At 44.5% G+C, this 21315-nt stretch overlaps 1 protein-coding gene across 5 annotated transcripts in view; it reads left to right on the forward strand.

Moving 5' to 3' along the window:
* The window catches only part of BAZ2A (bromodomain adjacent to zinc finger domain 2A), a 112197-nt gene extending 91645 nt beyond the window's left edge, over window positions 1-20552 (forward strand). For 4 of the 5 annotated variants that reach the window (XM_068267560.1, XM_068267562.1, XM_068267561.1 and 1 more), the window contains 12 exons: window positions 895-957; window positions 1052-1196; window positions 2721-3232; window positions 7004-7220; window positions 11069-11224; window positions 11339-11499; window positions 12064-12341; window positions 12432-12564; window positions 14475-14621; window positions 16393-16598; window positions 17069-17212; window positions 18914-20552. In XM_068267560.1, coding sequence (XP_068123661.1) covers window positions 895-957; window positions 1052-1196; window positions 2721-3232; window positions 7004-7220; window positions 11069-11224; window positions 11339-11499; window positions 12064-12341; window positions 12432-12564; window positions 14475-14621; window positions 16393-16598; window positions 17069-17212; window positions 18914-19082 — 2331 coding nt within the window. In that variant the 3' untranslated portion in view covers window positions 19083-20552. The remainder of the gene's footprint in view (window positions 1-894; window positions 958-1051; window positions 1197-2720; window positions 3233-7003; window positions 7221-11068; window positions 11225-11338; window positions 11500-12063; window positions 12342-12431; window positions 12565-14474; window positions 14622-16392; window positions 16599-17068; window positions 17213-18913) is intronic. The other variant, XM_068267565.1, reaches the window with a different exon arrangement.
* Window positions 20553-21315: the final 763 nt, after the last annotated feature.

Raw genomic sequence — 21315 nt, forward strand, 5'->3', positions numbered from 1 at the left:
TATTGCCCCTTACTAGTAACCCTCTGTACGCATAACATATGCTTACAAAAAGATGCAGCTCTAATAGCAGTAAAAGCATTTAGGTTGTGAAAATGGAGGATTTTAGTTCCCAAAATGGACAACCTTGATTTTGTATTGGATCAGTTCACCATGACCAGGCTCCCTCCTGTATGAAGCATACGCTTCCGTGCTGACAATTGTAGATCGAGTAGGGATCAGAACCTGAACTGAAAATTAAGTCAAAATAAGCATACACAGGTCATACTTACCTCCTGTGTAGTCTACTCCTCAATCTTTCTCCTCTTTTGCTTCCCATTTGTCCACTGTGATCAATGGAATTCTCCGTCCTCCATTGTAAAAATGGCCATTACCCCATAACAGCTTTCTGGTCAGCACACTGTTAAACTGTTACATCACCCACTTGAGCCATAGGGAAACATGGACATTACCTTGGACATTCAGTTGTAACCGATTAGCTGCTGATATACAACTGACAGCAACTGGTATATTTCAGTTCTGACAAAATATTGTCAGAACTGGAAGGGATCACTGTAAGAAGAAAATGGTGAGCTTCTGAGAGGAACTGACGGTGAGGTTAGTATGTAATGTTCATTTGCAGCTACATCATATGTTTATTTTAAATAATTTTACTCAGTTCAGGTTCTATGTCAGTGATTTGGCTTAGTACAAAATCACTGCAGTCTGTTTTGGAAACGAAGAGCCTCTATATCCTAGTTGCTTTTTCTTTATCGCTATCAGAGTTCCAGCTTCATGTGTTTTGAGTGCAGAGCATTAAGATTGCATCTTTATGAAATCAGGGCTGCTGTATCAGTTATGAAGGGTAGATAAAATGTTTTGTGCATTTTTTTTTTATGTATTTATTTTTTTAAATAGGAGGAAGTTTCCTTTAATGCGAGTACTCTGGATCTGGAAAGACAAATGGAGAAACTCACCAAGGTAGTTCTGAATATACATCCTTCTTGTTATTGATATTGAAATATTGTTTTTTTTTTATTGTGTTACTCACTTCATCTGCTTAATTTGGTCACAGCGACAGACTTTCTTACGAAAGAAAATCCTTGCTTGCTCTCAAAGGCTGCGCAGTGCATCACTGGGGCAGGATCGGTACCGCAGATTCTACTGGCTGCTGCCACACATAGGTGGCATCTTTGTGGAGGGTTACTCCGAAAGCCCAGGTATGTTATGCCATAATGTGGCGAGTCTGTATTTCAATCTTGTAAAACATCTGGATATTCTAAAGTTATAAAGAGAACCTGTAACTTTAGAGGGTCAAAGTTGGGAAAGGTTCCTGTGCCTAACTAGTTCTGTGCTAAAGTACACCTATAGGGAAAAAGTGCCCCAAAGGGGGTATTCATCAATAGAGGCAAGCCTCTGCATATTCAGAGGCTTCCCCCATCTTCCTAAACCAGAAAGGGGGGGGGGGGTTGAGCTTTGGGCTGTAGCTCTGCCTCCATTCGCGTCAATCTGCGCTGATTGCCGCCACTCCCCCGCCCCTCTCAGTGAAAGAAGACAGAGGGGGCGGGGAGAGGTGGAAATCCGTGCAGATTGACGCGAATAGAGGCACAGCTACAGCTCAAAGCTCGGCCTCTACATGGAAGGGCTGCCCAAATCTTCCTCAGGGGATTTTGGGGGTATTAACCACTTCACCTCGAAGGGTTTTCCCCTTAAAAAAACAGCAATTTTCACCCATCAGCGCTCCTTCCATTCATTCACCTATAACTTTATTACTAATCACAACGAAACAATCTATATCTTGTTTTTTTCACCACTAATTAGTCTTTCTTTGTTGAGGGGGGGGGGGGTACTTTTTGCTAAGAATTATTTTATTCTAACTCAGTTTTAGTGGGAATAATACGAAAAAATGTTTAAAAAATTCATTATTTCTCAGTTTTCGGCTGTTATAGTTTCAAAATAAAACATGCTACCATAACTAAAACCCACACATTTTATTTGCCCATTTGTCTCGGGTTATTGCAACGTTTAAAAATTTTCACTAGTACAATGTATGGCGCCAATATTATATTTGGAAATAAAGGTGCATTTTTTTCAGTTTTGCGTCTCCCTAATTACAAGCCGATAATTTGAAAAGCAATTGTAGTATACAGTTTTTATATACAGTACAGACCATAAGTTTGGACACACCTTCTCATTCAGCGTTTTCTTTATTTTCATGACTATGAACATTGTAGATTCGCACTGAAGGCATCCAAACTATGAATTAACACATGTTGAAGTATAGTACATAACCAAAAAGTGTGAAACAACTGAAAATATGTCATATTCTAGGTTCTTCAAAGCTGCCACCTTTTGCTTTGATTACTGCTTTGCACACTCTTGGCATTCTCTTGATGAGCTTCAAGAGGTAGTCACCTGAAATGGTTTTCACTTCACAGGTGTGAAATAAAAACGGGTGTTTTTTTTTTTTTTTTTTTTTTTTAGGCCTTTTTGTTTTTTTAGGAACCCTCCAGCAGTGCCAGTGATTTGTAAAGCTCTTGCTTATGCAATGCTATGGGACATTTTTTAAAATCACATCACTCATAGCAGTACATTAGCAAGATCTTTTCAAATCACAAGCACTCAGAAAAGGCTTAGAAAAGTGAAACTAGTGGATTCCAAGTCTGTAGTGTGGCTCTAATTTAATTGCTTTGATTGCCTAACTGACTAATGCTGATTTTTTTTTTTTCTATTTTTTTCTCCAGGTGAGACCCCGGATCCCCCACCTGCTGAGTTACCAGAAATGGCTTCTGTGAAAACCGAGGCGGTAGATGCAAGTGAAGATAAATGTTACATTACTTTTACTCGTTCTCGTGGTCGTCCACGAAAATCAAAAACTGATTTAGAACAATATAAATTTTGCCAGTGCCGTGAATCTCAGGAAGTTCCCATTAATGGCCTTTTACCACCAAACCCTCCTGGTTTTGAACAGCAACAAGACTTAGGCCAGACAAATGTACTTTCGTGGTTGACCCATTGTAAGAATGCAATCCTGAACAGCACTGTACTGACGCCAGAAAACAGTCCTCGTAGTGATACAGCATCGGCCTTTGAGATTGGACCATGTCCTGGAGCAATAGACACGGATGAGAAAGAGAACAAGTTGTACAATTTACTTCCCAGGACTCATTGCACTGATCCTCCTCACAAACACAGTCCGCAGCCAAGCCACCTTCTCCACCCACCTTCCCCTGCTACAGCGACACCACCAGCACAGGTGAGAGGTCATCGGTATGATTTATAAATCAATGCCCTTAAGCCCTTTCACACAGCGTCTGTTGTGTCGCAAGAGATATCGTCACAACAGCGGATTCTGGCGCTAACCGGGTAACGTGTTTACAGTGGGTGGGCCAGACTGGTAAAAGAGGCGTGTTTTATGGGCACAGCACAATCTATTCTTCCATACCGCTCTGATAAATAGGGAGAGCTGACAAATCTGCTTGGAGACAGGGAGAGCTGACCAATCTGCTTAGGGAGAGGGAGAGTTGACCAATCTAACCAGCCAATCACCTGTATACTGTTATATCCCGGAAACCACATACAGTATAGCACCAATATCTGTTCATACATAGCACCAGTATATGATGTTTTTTTTATTTGGTGTATGTTGGAAGAGGGGTAGGTAGTCTTATCCGGCGAGTAGAAGTATCCCAAATGAGTAAGAGTATCCCAAACTCTATATTTTAACTGGAAAAGTTGGGGGGTCATCTTATACGCCCAGTCGGTTTATATGCCGGAAATATGGTAATACACTCTACACAAAGTAATACTGGAGCATGTGCTAAATTTTCGTTGTAAACCCCGTTTGGGGGAGCCACACTGTGATGATAGGATAAGAACCTGGTTCTTCTACCCTTGGGTGACATCACCAAAGGGAATTGACCAGGAAGTACTCGTGCACACACTGCTGCTTTGGCAAGCATGAGAAAGTGCAGCTTCCAACCAGAACGTGGAGATCTGAGATGGTCTAGGTGAGGCAGCTCCATCCCTCAGAGCCTCCCCATGCTGGTGGTGAGATCCCACATGGGTGAGTGTTTATGCTTAGCACTATACAGCTGAAGAGTCTTTATCTCTAGAGACATTGCTGGCATTTAGGATTGTTGCATTTGCTGCCTATCTGGTGTACTACTTGTGCGCACAGGACCACACCAAACTGATTACACACCACATTGCTAGTTCCTAGGAAGTCTGTGAAGGACTAGTGGATCACCATTTCCACTTACCAATGCTTATGCATGAATGTAAATGTGTGCATGTAATGGTTAGTTTGCAGCAATCCGCACCCTTAGTAACGTTTTGACTCCACAGTGTGTCAATATTTTATATGGGAAAGGGCTATTACTGTTTTATAATACCATGAAAAGTTGATATTCGTTAAGTAGATAACTATGATTTTGTATTGTTGAGATTTATGTATTCCACAAGAGCTAGAAATTCCAGCATCCTGTCTGAGGCTGGTAGCACGTTATAGATCTCCAGGCACCCGATTTTAATGAGCTTTATGTAAGGGCTAGTTCACGTGGCACGGAAATCGCGGTTTGAGATCCCTATTTTGTGTCACGAATTGCATTGTAATTCCCTTTCAACAAAGCGAGAATCACATTGTGATCGTCCAAAAGGCGCTGCATGCAGTACATTTGGGATTTATGTAAATAGCAAATGCTGCAGTGAGAATGATCCATACGGATACATTAGCAACAAGTGCCTAAGTGTGAACCAGGCCCAAGAACTTTAATAGCCTTTCAAAAGTAAAGCCACAAAGACAAGACATGTGCAGTATTTGCAGTAATTCTGTGTTGGTACCAAAAAGTGTGCAAATTCTCTCTAATCTGTAGCTATATAAGCAGCAATCAACTTCAAGCTGCATTCCGTGTGCTAGTCAATTATTTACAAGATGCATTGGCTGCCTAGCGCCTGGAATTTGCCCCCCTTCCCCACCACACCACCTAAAAAATGCTAAGTCTCTCTCCCATGACACATGTGTACATAGCACTGGCCAGGGGAAAAACATAAATGGTTATACAGGCAGTCCCCGGTTAACGAACGAGATGGGGACTGTAGGTTCGTTCTTAACCTGAATCTGTTCTTAAGTCAGAACACTGTGCCATCTCTCTCCCCTGTACCTCCTCTGTGCCTCCAGTGTCCCCCTCTGTGTCACCTCTGCCTTCTACCTGTAATATGGCATAGTAAACTCTGCATGGAGTTTGTTCTCCCCATGTTTATGTGGATTTCCTCCAGGCACTCCAGCTTCCTTCCATATCCTAGAAACCTACAGATAATTTAATTTGCTGCCCCAAAGAATTGGCCTTAAGCTGCCTACGCACACATTAGATGACATGAAATTCGACAACCCTGAATCTAACGTGTGTACGGATGTGCCCCGGTGTTTTCACATTCATCCTCCTCTTTAGTGACGAGTGTAGCATGATCCCATTAATCCCCTCCTCCCCTCGTTTATAGGAGGCTGCTCCATAATAGGGATGATCAGTGAGATGCAAATATTTCGAGTTGATGCAAATGTGAATGTATGAAATTTTTTATGCGAATACATGTGGCTTCAAAATAGACCAATCCATTTAAACCTGGGTTTAAATTGATTGATCAATTTTCAAACTGCGTATATTTGCATAAAAAAATTGCATACATTTGCATCAACTCTGAAATATTTGCATCTCATTGATCACCCCTACTCCATAGTCCACTTCACCGCTGTCCCTCTTCTACAGAAACAGAGGTGCAGATGCTATACAGCTGCAGCCATGGGACTTCAGCACTACAGTGTCACCTGAAGGACCAAGCTTGATCCTGGCAGCCGATACTGATTGCCCTTCTGTACATAGGTTTAGACTATGATAGACATCTGACTTTGGTGAGAGTTACTGTATATACTCGACACTAAGTCTAGAAATTTAGGTCTGAGTTTAGGGGTCGACTTGTACACGAGTCTCAAGCAACACTGAGCCCAATGAGTGATTTGCTTACTATTAATGACATTCCCATTTGCAGCAATTTATCCATTGATGACACTTTCTTGATACAGGAAATTCCAAGAAAACACAAGTCTGAAAGTCCCGGCCACAACAATTAACAAGGAAGGGAAGGAGGGAATACTGGGCTGCACTTGGGGGGCTGTACTTGGGGGGGGGGGGGGGGGGCTGGAGGAGTTATTGGCTGTACTTTAAGAGAAACTCCGACCAAAAATTGAACTTTATCCCGATTAGTAGCTGATGCCCGCTTTTACATGATAAATCAATTCCATTTTACACACATCTTTATTCGAGAATCTAGCATGTGCATAGTTGCCCCACAATGTTAGTAAATCGTTAAATGGCTAATAAGGAATAAGCCCATCGTGCTCATACATACCCAGACACTATGTGCCAGGCAAATGTACCTCCCACTTGCCCCTTTCTTCATTGAGTAGCAAGTATAGCTCAGCAGTATGCCTTCTTAGACCTTGCTCCCCAAAACTGTCAACCTAGTGATCAAACATGAAGGGCGATATTGGTCTACCATGTACTTGGATCTTAGGTTTCACAAGGGGCGGTCGGTGAAACCAGGCCTTGGGTAGTGAAAAATACACTTGGCTGAGGGAATCAGCAAGAGGCATCACCACCTGTACTGGGGGTGGGGGGGGGGATAGGGGGGCATATTTTTTTTACACTCGCCCTGGGAGCAGTTTGGCCTAGAAACTGCACTGAACTTATACACGAGGTCAACTTATATTTGAGGATATACAGTAGCTTGTGAGCCCTTTCAGGGACAGAAGTGACAAGATATTATGTAAATCACTGTGCAAGATGTCTGAGCTATATAATTACAAAAGGCATAAGTGCACATAAATACTAACACTGCATATATAATAGTATCGTTTCTAGCAGTGTTTTGACTGTATTGTTTATGTTGAGACTGTTGAAGTAGTGATTATGTTTTGTGTATTATTGCCAGTATCTGAATGCAGAAGCTCTTGTGTTTTTGTACTCTGCAGGCCAGCAGACTGACGGATGAGCAGCACACTGGCGCTGACACTCCACTACCTTCTGTTTCTGTGCTTTGTCAAATATGTAACAAGCCTATCAGGAATGGCATGGCAGGTTTACACAGCTCCGCACAGGAGAGACGTAGAGGGAGACCATCCAGAAAGCGGTTCTCAGCGATAGAGCAGAGGTATTACAGTCAGCTCCTACAGAAGCCTATTCCTGATGGTGAGTTGATACTTTAATAATAAGTATATGTTACTTTATATGATACTTTATGAATAAAGATGTGTCAAAATAAGCTTCCTAAAATGTACATATTAATACACAGGATGTACATAATGTACACTTATAGGATACATAATTTACTGTTATAATGCAAAAGTGCATCAAGCATGTTTGTAAATGTAAATTTTTACTTGTTTCTGTCCTCTGAATGAAATGTCTACCATTCTGTCCTCTGAGACCTGTACTGAGATTATCAGGGCCCTGAGACTTGTAATGAGATCATTGGGGGTCCTGAGACCCGTACTGAGATCATCGGCGTCCTGAGACCTGTACTGAGATTATCGGGGGGTCCTGAGAGCCGTACTGAGATTATCAGGGTCCTGAGACCTGTACTGAGATTATCAGGGTCCTGAGACCTGTACTGAGATTATCAGGGTCCTGAGACCTGTACTGAGATTATCAGGGTCCTGAGACCTGTACGGAGATTATCAGGGTCCTGAGACCTGTACGGAGATTATCAGGGTCCTGAGACCTGTACTGAGATCATTGTGGGTCCTGAGACCTGTACTGAGATCATTGGGGGTCCTGAGACCTGTACTGAGATCATTGGGGGCCCTGAGACCTGTACTGAGATCATTGGGGGTCCTGAGACCTGTATGGAGATTATCGGGGGTCCTGAGACCTGTACGAAGATTATTGGGCGTCCTGAGACGTGCACTAAGATTATCGGGGGGTCATGAGACGTGTACTAAGATTATCAGGGGGTCCTGAGTCGTGTACTGAGATTATCCTATGTACTGAGATTATTGGGGATCTTAGACATGTACTGAGATTATCGGGGGTCCTGAGACCTGCACTGGGATTATCGGGGGTCCTGAGACCTGTACTGAGTTCATCGGGGGTCCTGAGACCTGTACTGAGATCATCGGGGGTCCTGAGACCTGTACTGAGATCATCGGGGGTCCTGAGACGTGTACAGAGACTGGATTAAAGAATCCTCTCACTCCCACTTTGTCAGCACTAAGGCTGATTGTTAAACCTCAACATAAGATACAGGAAAACCTTCCTCCTCAGTGTTAATATCACATAAACTGACGTGCCTTTAAGAGAACTCGAGGCCGGAAGTGCTCTGCGCATAATGTCACAACTATGTAGTGTGCATGCGCACAGCGCTCCCAGCTGCAGGCACGCGATCAAGGACGCACGCCGCCAGGGAGCACCTGTGCACTGCTGACTGACCCTCCCGACCTGGAAGTAGCTTTGGGGACCATTAAAACATGGGGGGGGGGGACAGAGGAGAACAGGAGGTGCGGTGGGCATGAGGAGAGCTTCCTACACATGACTGCCACCCATCCCCCATGCTACCCTTCCCCTCACCAACCCCTAAACCCATCGCCGGTACATTTTTCAGAGCACTAGGGTACCATTTAAAGTTAACATTACAAGTAATGGGTCAGTGGAATGGAGAGGGACTGCAACAAAATCAGCGTTCAGTTCCCTTAAAGGGCGACTGAAGCAAGAGGGATATGGATGCTGCCATATTGATTTCCTTTTAAGCAATACCTGCTAATCCTCTGCCTCTAATACTTTTAGCCATAAACCCTGATCAAGTGTTTTTGACATTATTGTCAGATCTGAAAGATTAGCTTCATGCTTGTTTCTGGCATTATTTAGATACTACTGCATCCGAATAGATCAGCAGGATAGCCAGGCAACTGGTATTGTATAAAAGGAAATAAATATGGCAGCCTCCATATGTTTCTCACTTCAGTTGTCCTTTTAAGATAAGGCAAAATAAAAAAATGTTGTAACAGAATTGTTGCTGAAAATGTACTATTTCCAGCCAATAGCTCAAGGGGAAGGCAAAGAGATTGCAATAAATCTCCACGCCGTTACTCTTGTGGGAATGGAAAGAAATGCAACATATTGCCACTCCATTACCAGCTAATAACATGGCAATTGAAAGGAATTGCAATGAAACGAGCCTTTGCAGACCAGGACAGCAGCAAAAAGCATGTAGCTAGTGGCATCAAGTTACCCAATGGGCCATGGTTAGTTAGGGCCTGTTTCCACTACACGCAGATTTGATGCAGAATGGATGCAAAAAAACTGACTCCAATGAATGCCTATGGGCCTGTTTCCACTAAACGCGATTTTTCTGATGCAGATTTTCCCAAAGGTATTCATTGGAGTCTATAAGGGCCTTTTTCCACTACACGCAGATTTGATGCAGATTGGATGCAGAATGGATGCAGAAAAAGACTCCAATGAATTCCTATGGGAAAATCTGCATCAGAATAATCACATTTAGTTGAAACAGGCCCATAGGAATTCATTAGTCAGATTTTCTGCATCCAATCTGCATCAAATCTGCGTGTAGTGGAAACAGGCCCTTACAGTATTGAAGGCCGAGATATGCTAAATATAGTTTTTCCTTTAACCCATTTAGGACTGGCAGGCTCTGGTCCCTTAAAATGAACCTCCACACTAAAAATCTACTCAGCAGCACTGAAAAGTCTTGGTGTTGTTTTAACCGTTTCACAGCATCAGAACTTTGTTTTTCTTACCCAAGCCTAATTTTTAGCTGCACAGAGGTTAAAAACCTCCCTAGCGTTCTGGACGAGCTGAGCTCGTCCAGAGACGCTAGAGAGCACCGCTCAGGCCCCGCTGGGCCGAGTTTGATTTTTTTTTCAAACACGCAGCTAGCACTTTGCTAGCTGCGTGTTTGCCCCAATCGCCGTCGCTCCGCCGCTACCAGACGCGAAAAAGGTCCCCCCCCCCCCCCCCCCCCCGCAGACCCCGTGCGCAACCTGGCCAATCGCCGCCAGGCTGCGCTTTGGGGTTGATCGGGAGTCCCAGTGACGTCTACGTCTTTTAAAAAAGGGTGGGTAAGAGATATTACCTATCCATTTCAATTAACATAACTAATGTAACTTCATGATAGTATGTTTAGGTTGAAGTTTCTTTAGACCAGAGCCTATTTTTCATTTTGTGATCACTGGGATTTGCTCACAGTGATCACTGGGTTTGGGTGGTATAAAGCTCAACTGTCATTACAGCTGAGTTTACCTCTGGGAATGACACGCTATCGCATCCCCTGCATGGGAGCTGGCGGCATTAAAAGTACGCTGCATCAGGCTGAAGTAGCCACAAGTGCAACATAGTTTTAACCCATGCAGTCCCGAATGGGCTAATTAAGTTAGGATTATGTCAGGATTTCACCTTCAAATAATTCTGTAATGCTAAAGTCAAAGTTCTTGATATGCCTTATTATGAATCGGTGTTGTTAGATTCCTGATTTATTTTTTTCTTAGCTTGTTCTGAGCATGTTAAAGAGAACCCGAGGTGTGTTTAAAGAATGTTATCTGCATACAGAGGCTGGATCTGCCTATACAGCCCAGCCTCTGTTGCTATCCCAAACCCCCCTAAGGTCCCCCTGCACTCTGCAATCCCTCATAAATCACAGCCGTGTTGTGTTTACATCTGTAGTGTCAGTCTCAGCTGCTCCCCCGCCTCCTGCATAGAACCGGTCCCTGCCCCCGTCCCTTCCCTCCAATCAGCAGGGAGGGAAGGGATGCAGGCGGGGACTGGAGTTCTGCAGGAGGCGGGGAGAGCAGCAGACTGACAATATAGAGATAAACACAGCCAGCTCTGACAAGCTGTTTGTCAGCAGCATGGCTGTGATTTATGAGGGATTGCAGAGTGCAGGGGGACCTTAGGGGGGTTTGGGATAGCAACAGAGGCTGGGCTGTATAGGCAGATCCATCCTCTGTATGCAGATAACATTCTTCAAACCCACCTCGGGTTCTCTTTAAAGGCATTTTTCCATTTTTCTTTTGTGTGTTTAGACAAGAAGCAAGCTTGGTGGTGGATAAAAGACCCAGCCATGCTGGAAGCCTTAATAAAAGCTCTACACCCTCGTGGCATCCGGGAAAAGTCTCTCCACAAGCATCTCACAAAGCATCTTGGCCACCTGAAAGAAATGTGCTCCAAAGCAGCTTCTGGTAAGCGGGATTAATGTGGCATTCAGATGTAAATTCCACTATAACCATAACCTTTTATAGCTCTGTGCTTGGATGTAATCTATAAGTAATCCATGTTTGTCCATCCACTCGCAGATCCAATCTTTGAATTCCAGCCTGCAGAGGGACACCCTGTGAGTCAGGAAACACTAGACAAGTGGTCAGTAGAACAGTGGTCATTCCAAGTGGACCTGCAAGCCCTGCAGTGGGTGGAAGGCCTGGAGCAAAGGGTCCTAATATCAGATCTTCAGATAAGGGTCAGTTGCAGATACCACTTCCAGTCTCCTCTATATAAACTTTGCTGTACTTAGTATTAATGTAGACCATTTTATGAGCTTTTTTTCCCCCTATGAATTCGTAGTACATTTCTAGGTAGACTCTAAAGTAAATCTGTTGCATTCATAAAACGACTAGGGATGATCAATGATATGCGAATACTTCCAAGTTTATGCAAATGTATGTACATTTTTATGTAAATCTATGCAGCTTTAAATTGGACCAATCAAGTCCCAGCCAGGCTTAAATTGATTGGTCCAATTTCAAACTTGCTTATTTTTGCATAAATACATTTTTCTATTTTTTCCCGTTTTTTTTTCTCCATTAAAATGCATTGAAAACAAAGTTGTTCGAGGGGGAAAAAAAGCATATCTATACTGTATATTCCTTTAGTGTAGGTGTCATAAGTATTGCTGACTAAGTGGGGACATAACTAAAATGTCAAAACTGCTCTAGTCCATAGGGGGGAGTGGGGGGGGGGGGGGGGGGTGGGAAAGCAAGGTCTGGATGGAAAGTTGTTAAATTATTTTCTCTTCCATTTTAAGGGCTGGTTCCCTCCAAGTCCAGGTTCAGTTCGTACTGACCTGAAGTACTTTGAACACACGGTAGATGTAACGGATGATATCTTGGCCAAAGTGAAGAGAGAAGAGGTGCGATTACCCCGGGAGCCAGACAACCCATTAGACATAGCTGTGCTGCGACTGCTGGATCTGGAGCAGAATGTAGAAAGGAGATACCTGAAGGAGCCACTGTGGATACTGAGTGAAGTGCAGAATGAGAAGATTGTGACCACTGACCCAGAGACAATGAATACCACTGAGATGTAAGGTTGCAATGCTTTTACATCATTTTTGTATAGTTTGTGAGTGTGAAAACAAAAATCAGTCCTGATTCATCCAACTTTGTGTTGCAGTCAGTACAGCATTACCCCCCGCATGCGTTTGTGGCGACAGACTGTGGAGCGATGCCGAAGTGCTGCTCAGGTGACTCTCTGCCTGACGCAGCTGGAGAAGTGTCTGGCCTGGGAGCGATCGGTTCGTATAGTGGTAAGTGCCTGCGAAACAAGTCCCTTGCTGTACTGCTGGCACTGTTTGGTATTAACACTAGTCCAGCATTATGGGTACCAGTAATTCTATTATCAAAACCCCTATGTGAATATCCATCATTCTCTCCCCCCCCCCACCCCACTCAAGAAGGAGATTGTTGGGTTCCGCATATCCTCCCACATGCGAGTAAGCTCCTCCACCAACAGCAAGGCCAATCTCGGAGGGGTTCCCATGCTGATGGTGGATGCCATTGCATCCTACGCGTACTATGAGCGTATTTACATTTGGATACGTATCTGATGGGATAAAATGACTGAGAGCAGAATCCCCCTTATGCATGAAAATCGCCAAATCATACACAGCCACAAATGAATGGTAGTCATTCAATCAGACTGATGACTAGTATAGGAGGTTGGGCAGAGACATAGAGCAATATTTAACCACTTCCGGATTCTCGGAGCGTATATACACGCCCCTGAATCCTGAAGTGTATTCCATGGAAACGTTCCATGTCAGCTCACGGAGGGTGTCTCCGTGAACACCCTGCGAGCCGATCGGCGGCTCGCAGGGTAAATGTAAACACACGGGGAAGACCTTCCCCGGTGTTTACATGTATACGGCGCTGCTGCGCAGCAGCGCCGTAGAGGAGATCGGTGATCCCCGGCCTCTGATTGGCCGGGGATCACCGGCATCTGATAGGCTAAAGCCTATCCCATCAGGCGCAGGACGGAAATCCGTCCTGCGCCGCTCACAGGGGGAGGGAGAGGGAGGGAAGGGGAAGGAGGCCAGGAAGCGCTGCGGAGGGGGGCTTTGAAGAGCCCCCCCCGCAAGCGCAAGCAGCCGGCGGCGATCAGACCCCCCCAGCAGGACATCCCCCTAGTGGGGAAAAAAGGGGGGAAGTCTGATCGGCCTGGCTGCTAGCTGATCGGTGCTGCGGGCTGGAGAGCCCACGCAGCACCGATCAGCACAAAATAGCGTGGTAGGGAAGTGGTTAAAGGAACCTTTGCTCCAACTCACAGAAAGCCTGCAGATGCACAAACGCCTCAGAGAACAAGATTGGTGGTTAAGGGTATAAGTAGAAAAAGCCTGCTCCCCAGTCTTCTGTCTTCAAATATACCTTACATCAGGGGTCTTAAACTTGCGGTCCGCGGGCCATTTGCGGCCCTTGATACAATATTTTGTGGCCCACACCGGCAAAAGCTTCCTTATAGTTCGCTTCAGTGCTCCCAAGTAATCCGCCGTATCCCCGCCGCTAAACGAGGGCTGCAGAGCCCCCAAATCGCCACGGGAGGCAATCCGCCAGCATTTCCTGGAAGGGGCAGAGATTTCAGCTCTGCCCCTTCTGACATCAATCGCGGCGATGCCCACCCCTCTCACTCTTCCTTCATGGGGAGAGGCGGCGATGCTCCCATTACTTGTAATGGGAGCACTGAAGCGAACTATAAGGTAAAACAGGCAAAATAGTTGGGGGGGGGGGGGGGGGGGGGGGGGTTGGGAGCTGCTGATTGACTTTTTTTGTGAAATCCCTTATGCGGCCCAGCCTTATCCTGACTTTGCCTCCTGCGGCCCCCAGGTAAATTGAGTTTGAGACCCCTGCCTTACATACTGTTGTCATTGGTGCTCAGCCTTGGAAAACCTATAATTACCTCGTATGAGGGCAAGGAAACACATTTGTGTTCAGTTCATAACAGGGAAACCCAGCCTAGGGTCCTGCAAAAGAAAGAATCCTACCATAAAGGCCATTTCTTGTTCCTGCTTCCCAAGAAGTGGCCATCTCTGAGGTTTGAGGGAAGGCCTATGTCAGCGTTTCTTGCACTTTCTCTTCGTATTAGGAAGGAGCAGACTATTGGACAGTCATCAGTGGAAGTGAAAGTACTATTTAACAAAATATGTCTTCCTTGTCATTGTAGACTTGCATATATTGTCGGAAGGGGGACAATGATGAATATTTGCTGCTTTGTGACAGCTGTGATCGTGGCTGTCACACTTACTGCCACCGGCCTCCAATAGCAGAAATTCCAGAAGGTGACTGGTTTTGCCGCAACTGCGTGTCACAGGTGATTGCTCTGTGGATGGCTTTGCTTTTATTGCATGGATCTCATACTCGTACATATAGGATCATATTATGCTCCATTTCATTCTTAGAGTAGCCACGAGTCTTCAGTTCTGCATACATTCTGAAAGTTCAATATCTCAAACCAAATGTTTGCGTTTTCACTGTAAAGTAAAAAGCAGAGTTCCCATGTTGGATGCCAGCTGCAGAAAAAACATCTAAAAAGTGTATGTGAGGGAGAGATCTCCACCCGTCACCATGTTATATCGTCTTCTTTCCTGAGGATGTGCTGAGATTACAACATTAAGAACGATGGGTAGAAATCCTTTACATGTGAAAGTCTCTACATTTCTGTCTAGAGATGGGGGGGTGGGGGAAAGTCATTAGTAGTTGTCCCATTTCATTGCCCTGTCCTGCGCTCCCCCAGTCCCTTTCTTTTAGCAAAGCATGCGCAGCAATGCTTGTCTCACCTGCTCCGGGGGAGCCTGTAGCGATGAGCAGTGTCTCCTCGCCCTCATTGCTCCCCTAGTGCTGGCTTCTCCTGCGTCATGTACTGATCTGATCAGGAGAGGCCGGCAATTTAGGCAACAGTGAGGATGAAAGGACACTGCTCATCACTGCAGGTGAGACGAGCACTGCTGCTTTGTGACATCATCGTGATGGGTCGGCGGTCGTTCGTGATTTGGGTGTTTTAAAGCCAGGAACTCCCGTATACGGTCTTTGTACAATCTCATCAACATCTATGAACCATCGGGAGCAAGAGATTGGCTGTAACTTCAATATGTTGCTCATTCATATGTTAATGTGGTAAGATTGGAGATTGTTTGTACTGTCAGTTTGCATAGGGATTGGTCAGTTTTAGTACGCCACTTTGTAACATAACAGCTTCCACTTTACCCTTGTTGCACTGTTCCCAGGGCTGGATTTACCATAAGGCACTGTAGGCACGTGCCTACAGGTTCCTGATGATAGAAAGGCGGCTCACTCTGCTCCTCGAGTTCCTTCCTCCCTTCTTCCCTATGCAACTTGATACTCAGGGTAGCTCTGGCAACCTAACACTAAGGGGCAACTTGAAGCTACCTATGATAAGCAAGGGAAGTAAGGGAGAACTGACAGCTGGGTCAGCCAGCAGACTTGCGGTGCGGTTCGGTCGGGGGTTTGTAGGCTCATGGAGGGCAAAGTCTAGGGTGCCAGGACATCTGTGCCTACAGGCTCCTGTGATGTAAATCCAGGCCTGACTGTTCACAAATACATACAAATGCATTTCAGTGTCCTAGTAATGTATTTACTGTAATCTCAGGAATTGCATTTGGGATGTTATTTTACTCTGCAGAGTTAATTTTACTTTACTAACTAAATTGTTTGTTTTGGGCGTTAAGTTAGTGTCTTTTCTCTTTCTCAAACAACGTGTACATGTTGCGGTGGTTGGATAGAGAAGAAAAGCCTAATGACCATTTCAAACATCTAAGCTTCAGCTGAGGCCTTTATTTTCCACTCACCCATCGCAACCTGTGCACGTTATTTTCTAACTGCATCGACGCACAATTAGCTTCATGTATTGCAGCAGTGCCTGGAATCCCTCATCAACTCTTTGCAGCATTGTATTCCATACATTCTTTCTTCCAGATAGGCAAGCAGTGACCTACTACAGGGTCCGCCCTCCAGAATGGAGGAAAGATATGGTCATGTGATCACACACCTCAGCTAAAGATATATGTTCAATGGAGTTCAGCTTTAACACTGGGTCTCAATATTTTACTCCTTTATTCCCTCAGCAATGTGAACATGAGTACCTAAAGCCTGGAGGTTCTTCACGACGAATCAAAAAGAGTGTTCAGCGTTATCAAGATGATAGTCCCATAAAGCCACCACGTCGGAAAGAACCGTCAACCACATCACAGCAGTCACCAGCAGAATCGTCAGCTGCAAAGAAGCGGAGAATTGGTACAAGGAGTCAGAGTCCTGATCTAACCTTCTGCGAGTAAGTGACTAACATTACTTTTAGTATAGGATTTTTTTTCCTCCTTTTAGGGCCCATTCACACTACGGCGATTAGCAGGCGATTCCCGCTAATCACGGACGCGCCAGAGCTTTTTAAAGCGCTAGTGCAGCTGTAACCCTATGGCAGTGATCTCACTGCCATGGGAGTTTCATGATTAACGGCAATTGCAAAATGTGCTACCTGCAGCATTTTTTCGCGATTCTTGAGCGATCGTGATACAGTGCTTATAAAAGCGCTGATCGCAAGTGATCTGAATTGCGAGAGTGTACAGTGATTTTTACCGCGCTAATCACGGTAAAATCACCCACACAAAACGGTAGCACTAAGCGCTACAGTTTTGTGCTTTTTAAGTGTGAATGGGCCCTTATTTCTTACCAAAATTGTAAGGGCCTTGGAGGACGGAGGCAGCAAACATTGAGGGGTGATAACACGCCATATTTGTATTCCAGAATTATTTTAATGGAGATGGAATCGCACGATGATGCATGGCCATTTCTGGAGCCTGTGAACCCGCGGCTTGTCCCTGGTTACAGGAAAGTCATCAAAAACCCAATGGACTTCGCCACCATGCGGAACAAGCTGCTGAATGGCAGGTAGGTTTGTTGGGAACAGCTACATATGTTATGGGAATCGCTGTGTGCATACTGCTAGTCAGAGTAGCCAATCTGTTCAGTGTTGATTTTGGTCACGTTGGTGTGAGGGTGCGAACACACGTCCAATTTTTATTGGCCAGTCACTGGCCAATTTTACCACCTATGTGGTATGAAGGCCACCAGTTTTTGAATACTATGAACAGATTGTTTAGGTAAGCTTTCATTACATAGGGTGTGATGCCAATAAAAAAATGGATGTGTACCAGGCTACAGACCCTTTCCTGAACTCTCCCAACACAAAGCTACACTGTGATTTTACATCAATCAGACCTTTGATCCAAAGAAAACATCAAATCAAATAAATGGAAATAAATATAAAAAATTGAAAAACCATTAAAAAGAACTTCGCAGTTGTCGGATTTTCATCAAAATACCAATTAAAAGTTGATCAGGAAGGCCTAGCCTAAACGTGGGTCTGTGCAGTGGAGGATTGGCAGCTGCATCTCTGTGCACTGCATTGATCAGGTCAACCTATCTTGGTGGTGGTGGTGGTGGTGGTGATGATGATGATCTGAACAAAGCACTCGAGCTGCAGCCAATGGGAAGCGCTCAAGAGGCCACCCTGCAGTGTTAGGGAGTCTTGCCTTGAACTTCTTACTGAATAGGAACTGACTCTAGCAGGATTCAAACCCTGGTCTCCCATTTCAAAGGTGGTGCCGGGAACCAGCACACTATCCAGCCATCTTGACATCTGACGAAGCAGGAAGACCCATGAAACTGCTGTCCGGACAGCCTTGTCACCCCCGGTGTACATTTGTATGTTGTAGCTCTGAGGATTCCCATACATTTTTTTGCCTTGCTGCAATACTGCTGTCATATTTATCTCCTTTCAAACAATACCAGTTGCCTGGCAGCCCTGCTGATCCGTTTGACTGCAGTAGTGTCTAAATTTCACTAGAAACAAGCATTCAGGAATGGTACTGGGGCATTTCACAGCTGCAGCAGATGGATGACCTGGGAGTTCTTTTGCAGAGATCTTGCTGTTAGGATATCAGTGTGATGACAGATGGGAATGGGGACAAATTAGTATCAGTTTTTAAAGCACACCTGAAGTCAGAGGAATATGGAGGCTGACCTATTTATTTCTTGAAGGCTATTTTATTTATTTTTTGAAACCATGCAAATTGCCTGGCAGTCCTGCTGATCATCTACCTCGAGCATGCAGATCAGGTGCTTTGACTATAGTCTGATTAGATCAGTCCCATACTTGTTTAAGGGGAGCAATTTAGACACAACTGCAGCCAAAGAGATAAGCAGGTATTGTTTAAAAGGAAATACGTGTGTGTGTGTATATATGTATATATATATATATATATATATATATATATAATCCGCCTCCATATCCCTTTCACTTTAGGTTCCACTTAAAGCTGAAATAAAGTCTCTGAGAAATGGTGGTTAAATTACTGTCGGGAGGTGGGAAGGAAGCAGGTCCCCAGCACTGGCTGTGTCCATCGCCTTTTCCACTGCCACTAGGGCTTATTTTAGGGGGAGGGTTTATATTTCGAGCATACTCAAAATGTATGCTAGGGCTTATTTTGAGGGGAGGTCTTAAATTCAATTAAACTATATATAGATATACCTTCAAAGAGGTAAAGACTGAAATAATCTTGATTGGATTTTCTTGTTTTGTTCCGGCAGGTATTCTAGTTGTGAAGAATTTGCAGAGGATGCCGAACTTGTTTTCAGCAATTGTCAGCTGTTTAATGAGGATGAATCGGTCGTAGGGAAGGCCGGATTAGTCCTGAAAAAGTTCTACGAAAGCCGCTGGGAGGAGTTTAATCAAGAACGTTTAAACAATTCACTCTGAGACTTCAGTCTACTGGTTTATACATTGACTCTATTTGTGCATCTCTGCAATACTAAAAACGGGTTCAGCTCTGTTGTCGTCTGTTCATCTTTCAAGGTGCTGCACTCCAGTGTGGTGGAAATATATGGCAACCTAGGGCTTAATCCTCTTTATCCAAGACCTCCTTCCTTCTAACCAGACTCATCCAGAGGATCTTCATCTCTTTCATTCCCCAGCAACTATATCTCTGATCTCTACCTGTGATGGCTGTAGGTGAGGAGGATGGTCTGCTGGCACAGTGAGGGTTTCCCACTCCTCTCAGCTGCATGTGTACAGTCAGTTCCCTGGATCAGACCAGACACGGCACACTTCTATAGGAAATACTCATTCTATCCTTGCTGTGTGTCCAGCTACATTCACCTACAGATGTTTACTGGACTCACAAAGGAAAAAAACTGAAATATGCATGTGTTCCATTACTTGTTACAAACCTGATGTACTTAGAGCATATGCCTATCCCTAATTTAAACCTAAACGTTGAAAAATGGGCACAGTTTACCTAATGATACATTCTGTTTTCTTGTACATACATTGTCACATATTTTACACTTAAACACAACGTTGGTCAGTCCGTTCCTGTTAGCCATGGATTATACTCAGCAGGACATATTTAATAGCAATAGTGAATTGTGCATTATTAATTTTTAGGACCATAGATTTGGTATCCGTTCCATACCATCTCTTCAGATGTTCATTCTTGTATGGCCAGTAATGTCGGGACAAGCCCTGATGAACAATCCCTGTGTGCCCTAGGCTGGACTTATCACCTATCAACTCTTATTCAATGTGCTGCTTCCTTTGGTTATCACTGTCTGTTGTGTAAAACCATTATTTTTCTCATGCGTTCTTGGCACTACCTCCTCCATGCCATTCGTGTGTCCCCCTCCTTGTGTTTAGGCTCAGAGGTACTGTCTATTCCGGAGTATTGTATCTCTGGCCTTCACAGGCCTTAAGCACTACAGGGTTCCCAGAGGACACTTGCTGCTGTTGTTTTTCTCACCTGACTGTTGGTCAGATGGTGGGAAATTGACGTGGCATCCTTTGTTTTTATGTATATTGTTTATTTATTTATCACAGTCATCACTGTACAGGCAATTTGTTTCCGATATTTAATCTTACCATTGCTCTTTGTTTTAAAGCATGTATAATTGGAAATCTTTTGAGAAACAAGCAAAGCTCTGTTTATGCCTCCATTCAGCAGTCACAGTCGTCCATAAAACCGCTGGCTCCATTTTAAGTGACACTGATACAACCACATGCTATCAGGAATAAGCTATTGCTCACGTGGACCTGTAATGTCATCCCTTGTGGCCAAACTACTGCCAGAATGGAGGCATGTGTGCTTGCAGTTTTGCAGTATTGCTTTTAGGCATGTTTTGCTATGTGACAGCTTAAGTTTCCAAGTCCTTTAAAGGGAAGGTCCAAGCAAAATAAAAAAATGAGTTTCACTTACCTGGAGCTTCTACCAGCCCCATGCAGCCATCCTGTGCTCTCGTAGTCACTCACTGCTGCTCCAGTCCCCCGCTGGCAGCTTGCCGACCTCGGAGGTCGGGGGCCGCATTGCGTACATTTTTATGCATTCCCGCTAGTGCAGGAACATTAACACATACATTTTTATGCGTTACTGGTTTAATGCGTACATTTTTACACATTGCATCACTAACGCATAAATATGTATGTGTTAATGTTCCTGCACTAGCGGGAATGCGTAAAAATGTACGCAATGCGGCCCACCGACCTCAGAGGTCGGCAAGCTGCCAGCGGGGGACTGGAGCAGCAGTGAGTGACTATGAGGGCACAGGATGGCTGCATGGGGCTGGTAGAAGCCCCAGGTAAGTGAAATTCATTTTTTTATTTTGCTTGGACCTTCCCTTTAACAATGAGCTCAGAGCTAGTGTACAGTTGATGGATCTTTTCATCCTTTTTCAGTGGGCTCCTGTTTATTTGAATTGTCTGTATTCTTCATGCACTGTGGTCATATGCACAGCTGTATACATTGTTACACTCTGCCTGCTGTAGGGTATATAGAGGTCTCACAGAAATGATTTTGACCAGCCTGGATTATGTGGCCATTAATACTCTGAGGGCCTGGGTTAAACATCAGCCCATTCCAAATATTTCCTTTGGAGGTCAATGTTTACAGGTTTGCAGCCTAATTGCAAGTTTGTATTGTGTGACACAATATAATCTTTGG

Source organism: Hyperolius riggenbachi, chromosome 2 (genome assembly GCF_040937935.1).
Source record: "Hyperolius riggenbachi isolate aHypRig1 chromosome 2, aHypRig1.pri, whole genome shotgun sequence".
NCBI lineage: Eukaryota > Metazoa > Chordata > Amphibia > Anura > Hyperoliidae > Hyperolius > Hyperolius riggenbachi.